This window comes from Poeciliopsis prolifica, unplaced genomic scaffold (genome assembly GCF_027474105.1).
Source record: "Poeciliopsis prolifica strain line A6 unplaced genomic scaffold, Auburn_PproV2 SCAFFOLD001, whole genome shotgun sequence".
In the NCBI taxonomy this organism is placed as follows: Eukaryota; Metazoa; Chordata; class Actinopteri; order Cyprinodontiformes; family Poeciliidae; genus Poeciliopsis; species Poeciliopsis prolifica.
The window spans coordinates 2,095,787-2,114,052 of record NW_026562376.1 but is presented as its reverse complement, the minus strand read 5'-3'; the positions used below and the strand labels follow the sequence as shown (position 1 = coordinate 2,114,052).

At 39.3% G+C, this 18,266-nt stretch overlaps 1 protein-coding gene across 4 annotated transcripts in view; it reads left to right on the top strand.

Annotated features, from left to right (window-relative positions):
• Positions 1–262: 262 nt before the first annotated feature.
• si:ch211-1e14.1 (UPF0606 protein KIAA1549) overlaps positions 263–18,266 on the top strand; it is a 36,966-nt gene continuing 18,962 nt past the window's right edge. For all 4 annotated transcript variants that reach the window (XM_055034948.1, XM_055034940.1, XM_055034934.1 and 1 more), the window contains exons 1-9: positions 263–443; positions 2,113–2,356; positions 12,269–14,392; positions 14,497–14,585; positions 15,418–15,577; positions 15,658–15,788; positions 16,630–16,816; positions 16,895–16,954; positions 17,037–17,182. In XM_055034948.1, the coding sequence (XP_054890923.1) occupies positions 2,230–2,356; positions 12,269–14,392; positions 14,497–14,585; positions 15,418–15,577; positions 15,658–15,788; positions 16,630–16,816; positions 16,895–16,954; positions 17,037–17,182 (3,024 nt within the window). In that variant the 5' untranslated portion in view covers positions 263–443; positions 2,113–2,229. The remainder of the gene's footprint in view (positions 444–2,112; positions 2,357–12,268; positions 14,393–14,496; positions 14,586–15,417; positions 15,578–15,657; positions 15,789–16,629; positions 16,817–16,894; positions 16,955–17,036; positions 17,183–18,266) is intronic.

Sequence of the window (18,266 nt, the reverse complement as noted above, 5' to 3'; positions counted from 1 at the left end):
TTAAATGGCTCATAAGGAAGGTAATCCAATTTAGCAGATAAAAAGCTGACACGAATATGTCCGGTTGTTAATGCATCGTTGCATGAAGTAACGTTGCCGTGGAAGCCGCAGACGCCAGTGCGGGAGAACCAACCTAATATTAAAAGACAAACCTGATCGATGTGAGCGCCAGCCAATCAGAATGGGAACTGGATTAGCAAGAGACCAATCAGAACTGTCAGGGGCGGGGCTAAGCCAATCAGGACGCGAGGGGGTCACTGGTAACTGAAATTGTGTCACATCACAAGGAGCTATCAGGTCCGAAGCAACACGCGTCCTCCAAAATAACTTCAAAACAAGCAGGGTCCTCATTCAGCTCCTCAGATTAAGGACTTTATTCTTTCCAAGGATCTTTCCTCCTCACCTTCACGTGAACTGTCCGAGTCGGAGCTCGCTGTTCGTGGGTAAGTGCGCAGCTACGGCACCGCGTTATCCCAGCTAGCTTTGGGAAAACCACCCGAGCGCGGAGGTTATCCAGCGCTTCGCCTTTTCCAGCGGCGCCCAAAGGGGGGACATTAGTTTTTTTGTGGCTGCACATGATGGCGAAGCCGCGAGTAACGGGACGGAGGCTGAAGCGTCTCGATGACGGAGCTAGCCGCTGCTGGAGATGACTGGAAACCATGAAACTGTTCCAAAAACCTGCATATCTTTATAGAATTCCTCAAAATGGGGAACACAATAGAACGTTGTAAAACAGATCTGTTCTCACCTGAACTTGCTGCAGTGGGGAAATTAAAAAGTTCAAAAGAAGTTCAGCTGTGACAAACAATGCTGGAGGATGTTTCATTTTGTTCATGACATCAGAGCAATGAGGGAATATTAAAGCCTCCAAATTTGATCTATTTATCAAGATTTTGTGTTATTGAGCCATTTCTCTTTCCAAAATATCCCTACCTCAGATTGGACGGAGAGCACTTGTGAATATCAGTATCAAAGATTTTGATTCACAGTTTGTCTGGAGTTTGACTAGGCCATTTTACATGGATATGCTTTGATTCAAACTATCAGTTGTAGCTTTGTCCGCTTACTTAGGCTGGTTGTCCTCCTGGAAGGGGATCATTTATCCTATGTCCTACATGGAAGACAACTTCTTTTGCATGTTGTCTCTATGTAGGCAGGAAGGAGCTCCAGTAGCAGTCTGTCTTTCCACCAATATAAACAGGCCTCTGACTGAAGCCTGTTGCTGTGTGATTATTATGAGATGCTAACAGCTAATTATAGGAGCAGCAAAAACAGCATTGTCATGTCTGGGATAATACCATCAGTTTTCGGCAAGCACTGCTAATCCACTTACTTTGCTTTTGCCACTCCTTTGAGTCTCTATGCATTTCTCTCTGCTCTCTCTGCTCTTTGGTCTTCCTTTTCAACTCATCTGGGATTTTGGGTCAGAGTTCAGAAATTATTTTAGCTTTTAAGATGCTAATCAGCTGCTCAAAGTTGGAAAAAGTATCACTTGTTGCTACAGCTACGCATCATTACTGTTTAAAAGAAAAAAGTACAAGCGAAAGTCTTTTTAGCTGTAAAATGGAAAAACATTTTACAGCTAAAAACAAAAACAAGAACAAACAAAAAAAAGACTCAGATTCAATTTCACACATGCAGAATCTGCTTCCCAGTTAGGTCACCTCTAATGGGAACTGGATGGTCTGGATCTTATTTAGGGGTATCAGAGTAAAGAGGTTTATATTTTGTCATCTTCCTAAAATAATCGGCTAATAATTTGGTGCCGCTGTAATTTTTTGTCAAAAAAAAATTGTCTCTACCTCTTTTTATCCGAAAGATGTTTCAGGCAGAAAAAAGTCACTTTTGGCACAAAATGACATGGGTCATTATTTTAGGAAGGTCAAAAAGATTCTTTCTTTTCCTTCCACTTTGTAGTTTTCTCCTGCTTTCTGTTGATCTCTCACATAAAATCCCAATGAAATTCACTGAAATTAGTGGTTTTAATCTGACAAACTGTAAAAATGCAGTTTGTCAGATCTTGTATTGTTTGTCTGGGGCTGTAATTTTGATTGTAAAGCACATGGAGTTTAGCATTTAGCATCAGTTTGCATCTGTGTTGTCTCCCTGCAGCCTTTGACCTCTGGAGAAGGATGCTCCTGAAGGAGTAATTCAAGCCACTGTTGGTTGATTCAATGAATCTTCACTTCTTAAGCGGATGAAATGCCTTGAAGCTTGCACCACCATACCATGGCAGGTTTCCTCTCCGCTGTGGGTTTGGCGGTGATGCTCCAGGCTCTGATGCGTGACCAGTATGCAGCGTTTCTGGGGATAACAGTGTTGGTAACGGTGATCTCTGCCGGCTCACCTCTTCCAGGTAAGAGAACACCTTTTTCCGACTCACTGAAACTTGATCCACTGACTTAAACTTTGTGTTACGCAAGTGGGTTCGATACCCGTCACATGGCGCATCCTGTTGCATTTGAGAAGCAGATTGATGCAGGCAACACATTCTGTAATCTGCATGGTTTTTGGAATCAAATTACAAAAATATGACTGTTAAAAACAGGAGCAACAATTGCTTTGGAATCATGATCACAAAATATTTATATGTTTACACAAGTTTCACAAACAGTTTAAACAAAACATATTATTCAATATAATTCAGCATCTATTTGTCTAGTTATTTGACAACAGTTTCTCTACTTCTATATGATCATTTTTTCTTTACATCTGAGTTTTTTTATGTAGTTCTGTTTGCAGGACTTTAGACAAAACGTTTGCTCTAGTTGTGCCTGTGAAACTAACATTTTTAGCTTATCTGCACCAAAGTCTTCAACTGCATTGCATTTAAAGTTGCAGTTTTACAAGTTTTTTTTCCACCACTGTCTTTGGAGGCAACATTGATTGTTAAACAGTAATTAATAGTCTAGTAAACATAAAGTTCTTTTTTGAATCAGAATTACAGAAGACAGGTAACTTGTTGAAATTGGTGGGCATTGTGAACATGCTGTTTCTTACCACTAAGGTGAAATACCTTAAGACATTTAAGGTATTGTTATTTTGTTTTATATTCAGACATATATATGTTCTGCTAATGTTTTCTGAGAGTAATTAGGATTTTGTCTTGATGTATTTCTGTTCTGGTTCTACTTCTCTTGCTTAGTGTCTGCTTTATTCAGCCTCCACCATTCTGATTAGTATGTGACATGATTACTCAAATCTCTTTAGACTCTTTGCACAATTGCGGCCTTGTTTGTGGAGTGCAGAGCAGCTGCACTGGGGTGCTTCAATTTAAGCTGCAAACTTTGCATCTTGAATCTACTCCCTAAAGTCAAAGATCTGATGTTTGGCTTTCAGACTCAAGAGCTAAACACAGAGTAAATGTCTGAATCTGCTTGATAGACATTCTCTCTGTACTTAAATGTATTGATGCTGACGTTATCCAATCAATGCAACTCCCAAGGGAAAAGAACACATTGCAAAAAATCTGCTTTGTTACTTTATAGCAGGATTATGCAGTAAAAATGTCATGAAATGAGGAATTAGTGAATCAAAGTTCTGCTCAAATCATAACACAGCCATTAATGTGATTGATTGCAGTTTTCCAGTTACTGCATTGGTCATATTTGTGATTTGTGGTACAAAAAGAAAGTTAAGCAGTGCTTTAAATTGAGCTGCTTGGAATTAAAAACTCTTGAAATGGCGATAATATTGGTGATTATTATATATATATTTATAAATATATTGCTGTTTTTTTCTTTCCTCATGTTCTCGTCTTTGGTGCTGTGAGATTCAGTCCAACTGGCATGAAGTTCGTAACACTTTACAGTTCAACAGTCCTTCAAATATCACTCGCTGATTTTACAATCATGATTGTGCTGCCCTATGTCGTAGATATTTTAGCCTCTTAATTTACTTTCTCCATTTTTTTGCAAAAGATTTCATGCAAAATCAACTGATCTTTTTTTTTTTTTTTGCGTTAATGTATAATTGTGAGTTCACTGCAAATTTAAAGTTAAATTGGTCAAAAACATTTGGTTTAAGTGATGCTAACTCCAACCAGCAGGTAAGGGATTAATTGTTAATGAGAGTAAGCAAAGGCCATTTTCTGAAACAACACAGCCAGAGCAGTAATTAAGCAAAAACTGTACAAAAATATCTACATTTTGCATCTAAGATAAAAAAACAAACAAACATTTTTTATCTGTAAATGCTTCACCCTAAACTCAAATTCAATTAAAAAAACTTAAAATATCTTATTTAGCATCTTTTGCTATCAGATTATTAAGTAGTTAATCTAAAAGCTAATCAACAGATCAGTCCGACACTGTATTGATGTTCAGTTCAGTGGAAAGGGCTGCGCTTATTTAGTTCTTGTTAGCATTTAGTATTTTTTGTTGCAGTAAAGGAATGCTGCCTCACTGCCAGGGGACGTGTACTACATACTGCTAATATATATCATTATTTTACCAAGGTAGTTCAGAGAAAAATCTGCCATGCAGCTCGAATTTTGCCCAAAAAATTGCAATCTAAGAGTAAATATCATAAAATTAGATTGGTAATTTCTTTCCAACTCAATGAAGAAAGAGCACTTTGATTTTCACTGTAGCTGTTGTTTTTCCTCTCTACACTGAATTGGTTGACAAATTGGGCCAATGAAGCTGAGGGCCAGCAAAGCGCCATCTAATTACCAACCTGGTCTGTTGCCACACGAAACCTGATCTGTTTTGGATGACAATATGTCCATTCATTGTTGATTAGAGCCAGGAGCAGTTACAGATCAATGGCTAGAAGCTGCCAGAAGCCAAACTCTGGGTAATGTTGCACTGAGCGGGCCCGCCGCTGACCCGAAACCCACCAGTCTGTCCCGGCCATCGTCATGGCTCGATTGAGAACAGTGGAAGCAGGTCTGCAGGTTGGGTGGGGCTGAGAGGCACCAAACAGACACAAAGGATAAATAATAATTTCAAGATGGCCGACACATCTACTGAAATGTGGAAGACAAATTACGTGAATATTGTACAATTCAGTTTTTCTTTCTTGGACTAACATGTTAACTGCTAATACTGCTTTTGTCCAAAGTAGTATTACATTTTAACTAAGATGGCGTCCAAGATGGCCGTCATTAAGGACAAGTTTTGTGATATTTCAGCTTTTAATAGAGCTAAACAAATTATTTAAAAAAATATATCTTGTCATACATTTTTGGAGACAGACTTGGATAGACGTGTCACGTTAACCGGTCAGAGTCAAATTCACTTTACCATAAAATGCTTGTTATGGATTTAGTAAACAAATTCAAAGGAAGTTGTGCACTTTTTATTCAATGAAGTATCTTTTTAATAAACATATCTCCAGTTCTGATTCGTGCATTAACTGATTTTTATCATCAGACTGATTTAAGATATCGGAAATGTAAAAGTAAGCTTGGATTTATGATGTGCTTGATTTAAATGGAATTCAGATCTGGGTTCACCTGCAACCATTTAAGAGCTAAAACACTAAAAAATATGTTCACTTTTAAATACTATACAGTAATAAATGTGCCACTTGTTTAATGAGTTACAAACCATCAGATGTTTTAAAAAGTTTAAGTCATTCTCATTGTTGTATTTTCATCTGAACTTATGATTCAGAATGTCAGACATAATTAGATTAAACTGAAAGTCAACAAAACTGCCTCAGTTCAGAGTAGAACTCAAAAGGAGCCAATCTGACAATCTTTTCTTTAAACTGGAACAATGGAAACTATAATTTCAGATATTTGGCACTTATGTGTAACTGTAAATTTGACTTTTTGTTACTGACTGATCACAGACTATAACTAGACATCAAGGAAGTAGGAAATACTGCCATCTGCAGGTGGGAGTTAGTATCACTTTAGCACAACAATTTTTACCACTTTTTGGAAAATTTGAAATAAATTCACAATTAGGGCAAAAAAAATTGGTTGTTTGTGGATTTTGTGCAAATTTCTGCGACAACAGAATTGCAAACAATTGAAGTGAGTGTTTTAAATGTTCCCCTAATCACTTGGATGAACCAAATCTTTGATTGTAATTCTTCGGTCTGTTGCTATGAAGCTAGCAGCTCATGGTCAGACGCAAAACGCTGCAAGCCAAAAGCAACATTTGATTGACTTTTAAATTGTAAACATGTTTAATGAAAGTGCTTCTTGACCTTTGACCTGGTTCAGAAATGTGTTTCGGATCTTTGAACTCGAGATCTGAGAAGCTCTGCTGAATGTTAACAGCTTTTCCAGCCTTTATTGAGGCCTTATTGTTCACAGTCCAAACATATGCGACCTCGTTTTGAGCTTCTCCAGGCGAAATCATGTTGTTTTGGTCCTTTATGCATTACAAACCAACCAGTAAGCACTTCACTTTACCCGTCTCAGACTTTTCGAGCTGAAAGCTTCCTTCCAACTGCCTGGAGGTTCTTACTGAGCCCGACAGACAAAGGGCCTGGACTCTGACCGCGGCCTCTGGGAGGATTGAGACAAAGTGCTGAGTGATGAGCGCCTCTCTGGATGCCTCTTTGTTTTCTAAAGAAAACCTAGATTAAGATTTTATGTATTTTTTGAGTTTCTTTGTGATTCTGAGCCCAAAGTTTTGGAAATGACTGAAAAAATGTTCAGGAAAGTCAGCTGTGGCCTGTAGTTCTGTTTGTTTCTGGTGGTCTCCCTCTCTGTTTCACCTCTTCCTTGTTCTCAATCTGACTCTTGTGCTGCTCCCCCCCTTTGCTGCTCCCTCATTCTCTTATCTTACAAAGCATCCCCTCAAGAAAGCAAAACAAGGGTCACATGAATGTTTTATGAGGTCTGTGCCGTGCAGTCAGGTCTCCATTCCCAGGTTCATATTTGTCAAAATCAAACCAAAGATAAAGTTTGCAACTTCTTCTGACTTATCAAACCATGAAATGAAGTGCAAATTAGTTTTTCCCCCTCCATTCATTTGTTAAACTCTTCCATTTTTATTTCAGTGCCTGATAACTACTATTCTAACAGTTTTTTTTATGTTGCTTTCGAATGAAGCTGCAGCTTGTTTTCAGTTTTAGCAGAAAGCCTGATCTTATTCAGCTCCACTGATAAAAACAATGCTATCTTTCCCATCTTAAAAGCTTTCCCGATAAACCGAATGTCAGCAGCTCAGCCGTATCTCGCTTGTTGGACTCAGCGTTGGCGGCCGCTGCCAGCTGAAAAGAGCCAGTCACGCAAGGGGGCTCGGCTGAAAACAGAACCATGTGTGGGGGTTGCAGTTAGCGAGCGTTATTACTAGAGAAACACGTCCTCCTGTCTCCTTCTCCCCCCAGAAATTACACGACCATTAAACAACTTTGCTTTGCATAAAAAATCTGGCAAACAGAGGAAATTATATCATCAGAATTTCTTTCACTTGGTGTCGAAGCGTTCTTCACACCTAAAACACATTCTCGCTGTCAGCAGCAGCTTGGAAACCCTGTTCAAATCTAATCTGATCTAGATTAGTTTAGAATATTATTTTCTTATATCTGAAGGTTTCACGTTGTTGTAATAGAATTTCTGTTGAAAATAATATTGATGTTGGCTTTTCTTTGGTCCACTTCGCCCTCAATGGAGCCAGTTTTCGCAGGAGGATTCATCATGCTTTGTTTTGTTGTTGGAGTCTTTAAAAAAGAAATGAAGTCATCTGCTAACAGTAAAAATCCTCGTCTTATTTGGATGGTTTTAATGTGACTGGCTGCTGCAATTCAAGCCTGGCACTAGATGTAGAAGCCAAAGCAAAACCAAACAGTGAAACTGCGTTCTGTGTTATTGCCTGCAAAAGAATTAAAAGACCTGTGACAGAAAAAGCGATTTGCATTACGGATGTTGTTATTGTAGGATGCTGTATTACAAGGAGAAAAACATATTTAGTGTTAAACATCACAACTCTGCTCCTCTGCCTGAGGAATTCATTACGATTTTATTTCAAAGTGTGCAAAAGTATAGAAAAAGAAAATAGAGTGTGGAAGGTATTTTGGTTGACATTTTGTATGTATACCATTCCCCAAAATTTACATCCATCCAATGTAAAACTGTCTGCCATAAATTACTGAAGTTGAGCAAAAATTTATCTAAAAAATCAGTCTGAAAAGTTATCAGTTTCTAACATAAAAAAACATGTGATAAATGCCCCATTTACCACCCACCAAGTTCTGTATCCTCTTAACCTGATATAGGATTACACACAGGACACAGGCTACATCCATAGACATAAATTAAACTTAACTACATCGCTCTCATTTCATAACATGAAGAAATTTACTGTACATTGAATCCCAATCGTTCTCATAGCATCACTGTGTGTAACGCTGCAATCTGAAAAATGAAGTTATTTTTGGGCCTTGTGAAGAACAATCTACAGTCAGCCTGCAGCTTCAGTTACTATAGTTAGAAACTAGAGATCAGACCTAAAATCTGGGTGGAGTTATGGACTCTGACCTGAACCTGAACCTTCAACGTTACATAAAGACAGTTACAAAGTCGACCTCCTGTCACCTGACGAAAATGTCCAGAATTGGAAAAGAAATGTCCCAACAAACTCTAGAGAAACTCATCCATGTGTTTGTCTCTCGTCCCATCGAAAACTACAAGTGACTTCACAGGTCTGACTGAAAAATCAGTCCTCCAGCTGCAGCTGATCCAGAACGCTGCTGCTGGCATTCTGACTAAAACCAGGAAGACGGAGCACATCATTCTAGTTCCACAATCCTTCCAAAGAGAGAATAGATGTTAAAACACTGTTGTTAGTTTATAAATCACCCAACAGTTTAGCGCCACATACATTAAAGATCTGTATATTGAAGAGGCAGGGTGTTCTGCATCCCCAGAACCAAAACATTAAGAAGCAGCATTGCAGCTCTATGCAACACTGCATAGAGCTGCGTTGCTCTATGCAACGCAGCTCTATGCAGTTTTCTGGAACAAACTTCCAGAAAACTGCAAAACAGCTGAAACACTAAGGTCCTTTAAATAAAGGCTAAAATCCACCTCTTTAACCTTTGATCAATATATTTGATGATTATTCTTGATGATTTTGACAAAATGTGACATTTGTTGCTTGTTTCACAATATTATCTTGTGAAGCACGTTGAATTGCCTTATTGCTGAAATGCCCTAAGCAAATAAACTTGACTTGACTCAGAGGAGGCAACATCTGGTAGCCTGTCCAATTCCAGTTGTGCATTAACACTCTGCATGCTCCTATTTGACTGAATGGAGGAACTGCCACTGCCGCTCATGGCGGATATGGATCCAGATGTTCAGAAAACTTACAGGAATTAATGATGATTGAAAAGAAAAGTGAGGAAAACGTTGGTTACTCATATTAGAAAGTTTTCCTAATTCTGCTAAGGAATCTCATTTATGTACCTCACAATAAGTGCAGTTTTTTGCACAAGTTCATTTTTGAAAATGAGCCCAGTCCAGTTTTCCCTGGGAGCAGCATGATTGGTGGACTTACAGGTGTTTGGTTTCATGGACTGGCCTGACAATGAGCAGCCAACCAACTGGAACCTGCTCCCATTTCAGCGAACAGGTGGTGTTGCATTGGCTGTGTCGTCTCTGAGACCCTCATCATCCTTTACCCACAGTAATGGCCACCCTAATCCAAGTGGAGCACCTATGTACGCCTGGTTGCTGTTTGCTGCAATAAACTTTGACCAAGTTTAGCATTTTAGCATTAATTATTAACAGGATCAATTCTATTTGTAGTTTGAAACAATTAGGTATTATTTAAACAGTTATTGGGTTATATTTCATATTCTATTAATTGAAGTTTTTAAAATGCTCATAAAATTATTATGAAGAGCAAAGACTTTGCTGTTGTAGTAAATGTTGCATAATTGCCCATTTTTACTCCAGTCATTATTATCATCCATTGCCTGCCAGTAATCACAATTATCTCTTCAGGTAGCTATTTTTGTCATCCTTTCACCCAGCAGTCTCAAAAAGGTGACTGCTGATAAAATCCTTTGTGGCCATTGGGGCGTGTTTTAGATGAGCTGACATTTTGGGGTCATGAGCAGCAGCTTGACCTCAGATATCAACCATCTCCTGCACAAGTCGGACCCTCTTTGTTTGGTTTTTAAGCAGTTTTCAGCCGCATAAATAGTTACAATCATTGTTAGAAACCATGTGTGTTTCTGCAACAACCATTCAATCACACATTATTTAAATAATTAACTGTTTTTGTACTCTCACTTTTATGCAAATAAGCTGTTACGAGTCACACCCCCAACTTGTTATTTAAACGTTATTCACTTAAAAGAGATGCAGACAGATGCACAATGGTAAACGGATGAGCAATGGCAAAATGATGCATCTTTGACCCTGAGTCAGACCCAGGAGCAGAAGTAGAACCTTCTGCACAGCCGACAAGGAGGTAGCATTGGTTTCTGAATGGTAAGTCAAAAACAAGACAGTTGCAAACATGCTTGTCTTCCAGTCATGAATGGGGCGGAACGAAGCTTGGGTTGCTGGGTGAGGGGTACTGCCTGCCGATTGTGACGTCATAATATGGAGGCTTTCCAGATGCCAAAAAACTTTAACTTAACTTTTTTTTTTAGTACTTGAACTATTTCTAGAAGCAGTAGAAACCCAAATGGCAGTACAGAAATGTGCAAAATAATTTATTTTTGCATGAGAGGTCCTCTTTAAGAGCCTGTAGAAAGATCAGAGTAGCCTTTTCTTCCTTTGGTTCTTTTTAAAGCAGGTTAGCAGATGTTGCTATTCTCATTTATATGGTTTTCATTGCATTGAAGGCTAATCACTTTATTATGTGCCCGGTTTGTTTTCTGTGTGTGTATGGGTGTGTATGTCTCTACTGGTTTAGCAATTCTATTTAGGAACGTCTCTGGCACAGTTACTCACCATCTAGAGACCGATGGGCATTATGGGGACTAAATCCTGGTCGTAAAGCAGTCAAGCAGTTAACCCTGTTTTTTGGGGTCAAGGGTTAGGTTTAGAGATATGGCACAAATTACATTTTGTTCAAGGTTAGTGTTTGGAATAAACTGCTAATGGTTTGAGTTAAGTGTTTGGGATTGGCATAATTTTATTAAATAAAGTGAGTAGAAGTCAATACAAAGTCCTAATATGGATAGAAATATGAACTTGTGTGTGTATATCCATCTGTGTGCTGCTTTCAAACACTTGGCACAGCAGCAAAGTGTTTGAACAGAAACCCTGGATGTTTCCCAAGTCCTTCCAGGCGGGTTCTGCTAAATGGGCATGCTGACTTGATTAAGGTACCAATGTAGGTTATAATTAAGCTGGGAGTTTTCTTTAGGGAAGAGTCAACCACTTTCTGATTGTATGAAACGATGCAGAAGAAGTTTTTATCAGTTGTTCTGATGTTTTTATAGGTGATCTGCTTTCTCTTGTTAGTATTAAAAATATCCCCACACTGATTCCACATTACAGAGAGCAGCAGCAGACGGCAGTTTAGATTTTGATGGAAACGACAAGCAAAAACAAGCATTTTGCTCTTAAAGTTCACCATGAGCAGTTTGTTTCAAAGATTTCCAGCACAAACAAATTCAGCATCACCACATCATCATGATGAGCTCTTTCACGTAGATGGTACTGCAAAATGGCCTATAATGTATCTCTATGAATTATTTATGATCTATTTCCTCTTACAAAGTCATTTTTGACATGTGTGTATCAGAGCAATGTAAGTGAGACCATTCTGAAAGGAAATTATGTTTGATTTAGTGTTAAAAGTTAAACCAGACAACTTTCTCTCATGTCAGGTTAGTTAGAATCACCAACATTATTTCCATTCGCTAAAAGCAAAAATTATGAGAGAAAGAATATGTAAGATTTGTTTACCTTTAGGTTCTCCTTTCCTTGTCTTTGTGATGGCCACACTAGAAGATTTACTTTGATGTTTTTAAACGATAATGACTGTTAATATCCATTTTATATGTGATATAAATTGGCAGCCGTCTTTCATTTCTCACTGTTTTAGTTATTCATTCTTTTTTATGAACATAAGCTTGTTTTTAAAAAAGCAAACTATTTTTTGGGGGGACCTTTAATGATTCAGTATTGGAAAAACTTCATTCCGGAATTCTAATTTAATATCTCTAGATTTTTTTTTAAAATAATTGCTGGAAATGTAAATAAAGAACAAATGCCTCATCTGATTTTTGATATAGGACGAGTTTTTATTGTGTCACTTTTTGTGATACTTTGATAATACTCCAGCTTTCAAAGGTTTACTTTCCTCCAGACTGAAGCACTATCTGTGTTCCTCTGCAGACGAGTCCCTGTTGGACTCACACACCTCCTTTGTCGAAGTTCTTGGAGGGGTTCCAAAGACAACAAGATCATCACCGTCCGCCTTACCAGACTCACATTATACTGCCTTTAAGAACCCGGAGTCACTCAGTGCTCTGCTCTCCATTCCTGAACCAGTTCCCAAAGCAAGAACTGCTGACAGCGAGCTTTTAAAATCAGGGCCTGGTGCTTTTGAAAACTCTAAATCTGTAGTGCCAAGGAATGTCTATGTAGAGGAGACAGGTGTTCGAACAACTCCGCCATTAAGCCCCACTGGACTTCCCCTGGCTTTTGAGGCGTCAGCTACAAGCTCCAGTGAAAAAGGAGGGGTTAGGACTAATCCTCACAAACAGGAATATAATTTTTCTCTATATTCCAAACGATGGAAGCAACTACTCCAGTCTAATGCGTCTGTGACAACCTTAAATCCTTCTGCTTTGAGAAAATCAACATTTCATCAAGGTCTTGATTATGAAGAAGACACGACTTCAAGCCTGGTGCAGAATAGGACATTAAAACAAATGCAGTCATTTGTGACCTCAGTGGCCAACCTACCTTTTGAGCCTCCCGAACTTGCTTTGTCTGAGTCTGACAGTCAAAAGGTTGCTTCAAGCCGCCAGATAGTGCAGAACAAATCTGAACGGAACATGAACACATTACCGAGCTTAGACGAGATCATGGCTCCTGGCTACCATGTGCCTTTCATCACCCCCCAATCCTCGTTGGTTTTTTCTGACCCTAACCAGGTGCCTTCGGAGGACTTCTACCCTACCAACACCATGAATGTCGACTGGGGTTCTGGAGACTACTTGGAAACAATGTCCTTCTTCAACACGGATAATGATGACTACTCTCTGGTTACTAAGGTTCTCTCAGACCCATACGATATGGAGGACGACACAGAAATCTACGACACATCTTTTCCTTCCAGAGTGGGCATATCGCCTTCCTCCAGACACCCTGGTTATGGCTCATCTTCTTCCAGCCTCATGACGCCATACCTCACCGTTCCTCCACGTCAATCCATTTATCCATCCTCCTTTTCTATAAAGGCTTCCAATTTACTGCAGCCGACTGATGTTGCTGGAGCAGATGTACCTAGCGAATCAGACATCGACTGGGGAGATGCCTTCACAATTCGACCAACAGATGTTCTCTTGCCTGACATGAACAGCTTAGAGTATTACACCACTCAGCTGACGAAGGACAGCAATGCTTCAGAAACTGCGGCAGAGTACAGGCAGAATGCAACTGAGGTGTCCTTCAATGCTACAATGGCTCCACCCTCCACAGATGTCACCACTGATGGTAATCTGACAGAGGGTGAATCCTCCAGTGATCTGTCAGGATTTGGGCCTCATTATGAATCAACTACCACAGAGATCACTCCCCAGCTGAGCAATGCTTCCGAGTCTTTTCTTGATCCTTCCATTGTCCCAACCTATGTCTCAGATCCCTCTTCCTCTGTATGGGATGGTCCAGTTTCCACCACTGGCTGGTTTACACATACGGTCGCCATAGATATTGATTCTGCTTTAGCAGAAGTTTTACATCCAAGTGCAACATCTCTGCTACCAGAAGATTTAGCGTCGTCTTCTTCTCTGACAGATGTCCATTGGTTTGTTTCAGAATCATTCGATGACGTTCCTACACTCATTACTCCCTTCATAACTGCAACTGCAGCCTTCTCTCCTGAACCCCCTGAAAACACCACTGCCATTGCAACTGACCTAATGTCACAAGACTCATTTGCAACTGAACAAACTGGTGATGTGACTCTAGTTTCAAATGAATCCATGTCTTACAATGTTACTCTGGTTCCTCCGGTTATGGTTGGTGATCAGAGTGTGACGGAAGACAGAGCGGATAACTTAACCACAATGGTCACAAACCCAACGGGCAGTGAAGTTATTACTGCTGTGGCAACCACAAATCCAGCTGCCACAAATACCCCTCATCAAGCAACAACCAGATCTTCTGCCACTGCCGAAACCTCGACTGGTGTTAGCATCACCACTACTACCAGTGAAACAACCACAGCTCCATCAACTACATCAAGACAGTACCTCTGCAAAGTTGACCACCCTGCTTATTTAACAAAGACTGGTAAGTCTGAACTCTGTTTTCACCCTAGCTATTATTAATGTGTAAAGTTTGAATAAATATCCATAAATGAAAGACTACAACTTTGAACTTCTGCTTTGTGCAAGGTTTCCCGTCTGGGGTGACTGTTGGATTTGCCAAATCTCAAGTGAGAGATATTTTGAAAGTGGAATTTAACAAGTCAGTGGAGCTGCAGGTAAAAATCTGTCATAACAAAATAACAAATAGCGACTTTGCAAGTATTACATTCAAAAACATTTTTGTTTTGAGCCAACTAAAAATTTTAGGTGTACATTTTCCACTGTATTGGTTCAAATTCCTCAAGCAAGTGGTCAGTAAAAATAAAAAATATCAATATATCAAGTGAAAACGGCAAGTAGTTATGGCCAAGCAAAGTGGTAAATGACAAGTCGGTAAACAAGTCTACTTTCAAGTCTACTTTATTCCATCACATAAACATTTTTTAAACCATTGAAGAAGTGTGGGAGGCCAAGAACTTTGGGCCAAGAACTCCTTGTTATTTACATTACCACCATTGAGCAGATTTAGAGTGTTTGAACTTTTTCTTTCCAACTCCACCCAATGGGCTCAACCTCAAGACATAATATTTGGGGTCAAGATGCAATTTGAACTTTAATATGGTTTGAATTTCTCGATGGATCCCTTGTAAGTAAGATTTTTAGACTAGACAATCCCAGAAAATATGTAAATAGTTACCAATTTGTTTGCAGTCACTCCAACATAAAACAGTTTTAGTTTTAAGCTGTAAAAAGTCTCGTTTCCAACTCTAATCCTTTTGTAATTTTATGACCTCTTACCACAAACCTCTTACCATTTTATATCTTTGATAACTGTATTCGCTTCCAACTCCCATTTTCCCTTTATATGCTGGTAATTATCTGATAAATAAGGTTGTAGGTGTTTATATATGTTCAGTATTATTGACCTTCGTCTGATATTAACCTACAAAGAGGTAAATACCTTTTCTCATCTCTGTAAGTGATTCTCTTTTTATATTCACTGTCCAGGTTGTTAGCCCTCCTCCACAGTTCGTCTTCCGGGTGGTGTCGGGTCCAGTTGTGTACACAGCCATATCTGTCATCAACGCTCTGCGAAGGTCCGGCCGCCGCTTTCTGTATGTGTCCCCTAACCAAACGACACCGGACCGGAAGTACCAGGTCCACACAGGTGCATTTTCATCTCCTTCAATCTTCTAATTAAGCTGCCTCAGACGTTTTATCTGAGTCTCCTGGACTCCTCTGCTGCAGTGTTGCAGTTTGTCCCGGGTCATGTTGACATGCGATACTGCAGCTTCTTTGAGAGCGTGGAGAAAGGTTTGATCACGGCTTTTGCAGAAGTTCGGCGTCGGTCGAAGGAATCAACCAACTTCACCATCCATGTGAGTGATCATTTAGGGTAGGACTTTATGAAGGCTCACAACTGTCTGTTAAACCTTTTGGAGAAAACGTAGCTTTATGATCTTTTTTCTTATTATTTATTAATTTTAAAGTGGTGAGACTCAATTAAAAATAATAGTCAAGTTAATTGCAAGTTCTATTTCAACACACTGGCCCCTTGGGCAGGGCAACTCTAGAGTATTATTATTATTAAGTGTGATTGAATATTAGTCTATCATAAGTTTCAGCCACAGTAATCCTGATTCAAAGCCATTTTATCAAGACACTTATTCTATTTTAAACTATTATTTTTCATCGCTTCTGGGTATTTTAAATCATTGAATCAGATCTCAGCTGTGTTATTTTGTGTATTGACTGTTTCTCTTTATTAATCAGTGCTCATAATAGCTGAGTTCATGCCGGTCTTCATGCTCAAGTTGGATTTTTTTGCTGAAATCTGATTTTTTTTTTTGCGTGGTCGTACATGCAACTAAACAACTGCAATCAGACTGATGTGTGAAAGGTTTATGACTATTAAAACAAACCAACTTCAGAGAAAGTTAACACAGACGTCACACAGCAGTTTATGGAAGTATACTTAAGTTTTCTAACATCTGATTATAAAGATGTTATAAATCATGAGCCTATTGATCTTTAGTGCTTTTTGTGAACCTTTTAAAACAAATATAGGAGCCCAGATTTGTAACTATCCACATCCAGACTGCTAAGTTCTGTTTCTTCCTTTTTCTAAAGCGAACTTTGTCATAAGGGGAATTTTCTGTTGCTCTCTGAAAGACAAAATGTCTTGCACTCACAATTTTTGCATGTTGTTGCTTATTTCAGATTCTAAACATCACCACAAACAGATATGGGGAACAACAGCTGGCGAGGCAGCCAGTAGACATCACCTTCACTGTCAGTGGTTCTCGGGGTTATCTTGTGGGGTCGAAGGTCAGCAACGCTCTGATGAAGCTCACAATGGTAGAGTTTAGCTTCTACATTGGTTTCCCTGTGCTGCAGATTGCAGAGCGTGAGTACTAAAATGTGGAAAAATAATTCTGTTTTTATTCCCCGCTGGATCATTAATGCTTACTTCTTTTTCCTTCAGCTTTCCATTATCCAGAGCTGAACACCAGTGAGCTGCTTCGCTCCTCCTGGGTTAGAACAGGTACAACGGTTCCAGTTTCTGCTCCAGTCAATGAACTGAAAACAATTATGATTGAAATGACTTACGATTGGTGTGTTTATAGTTCTCCTGGGTGTTCTGGACAAGAAAATGAGCGAACGGACCTTTCAAGCCAACATGGAGCGCAGAGTGGCCTTGTTGCTCGGGGAAGCGTTGGGACAAGTCAGGCGGGTGAAAAGAGCAACCACCGTTGGCAACAGCAGTGTACAGGTAGCGCACCTTTGCACTCATTCAGAACGTTAGAGGAAAAAACATGAGCTTAAATCTGAGTTCTAGTTGTTCTTAAAATGATGGGAGAACAAAAACTCGCTAGCTTAAATTAAACCACAGTGTTCTCCAATTTAGGATTATTTCACAGTGATGACACACTGCAACAGATTTAAAATCATACAAAAATCACAGGAAGTTTGTGACAGCAGGTTTATCCATTTGAGGATAAACGGCTTGCTTCCTAACTTCAAATCTTAAAGGATGTGAAATTGACTATTTTTTAAGATTTGTATCATGTTATAATGTTATTCTCTCTTCAAAAACATGCCCAGAGTGTTACTTAGATTTTTTATGGCACTTTATTATGCTTTAAATTTATATTATGTGCCTGGAAAATTCAGAATGCCCCCTTTTAATGATGCAAGAGCAGTGTGGTTGAGTTTATTCGTGCCTCAGAACAGAAATGATTTAAAATCCTAAAGTTTCGCCAGATGAGTCTAAACTGCAGTAAATGTATTAAAAATTAACAAATCAAAAATGCTTGGTAGTCTCTCCAAAAAAACAAAGAAAACCTCCACCTAATAGTTTAAGGTAAATTAAGACGTACTTCCTCCCCACCAGGGGATTTTTCTGGGGTAAATGTCTGTCTGGTTCTCTGTTTTCACCCGGGTAGATTCAGTGGAAACTAATGGGGGTAAATAGTTGCCCCAGAAAGCAGCCCTGATTCCTGGAAACATATCCTGCAGTTGAAATGGACATTTACACACACACACACACACACACACACACACACACACACACACACACACACACACACACACACACACACACACACACACACACACACATCAACTTTGCAACTGGATGCTCAAGCTAACAGAACCCTTCCTAAATATTTTAGATTCCTGCCTCTGTTTACTTTTAATATCTTTATAAATGGTAGAGGCTCTGAGTGCTTGGACGAACTACAGACTCATTATGCGAGTTGCAGTAAGCAGTGACAACCTTACTGCTTTACTAATCAAGCTTCATCTTTGTGGGTCCTCTCTGCACCTGCTCATCTCATCTCCAAAGGGGGCCAGGA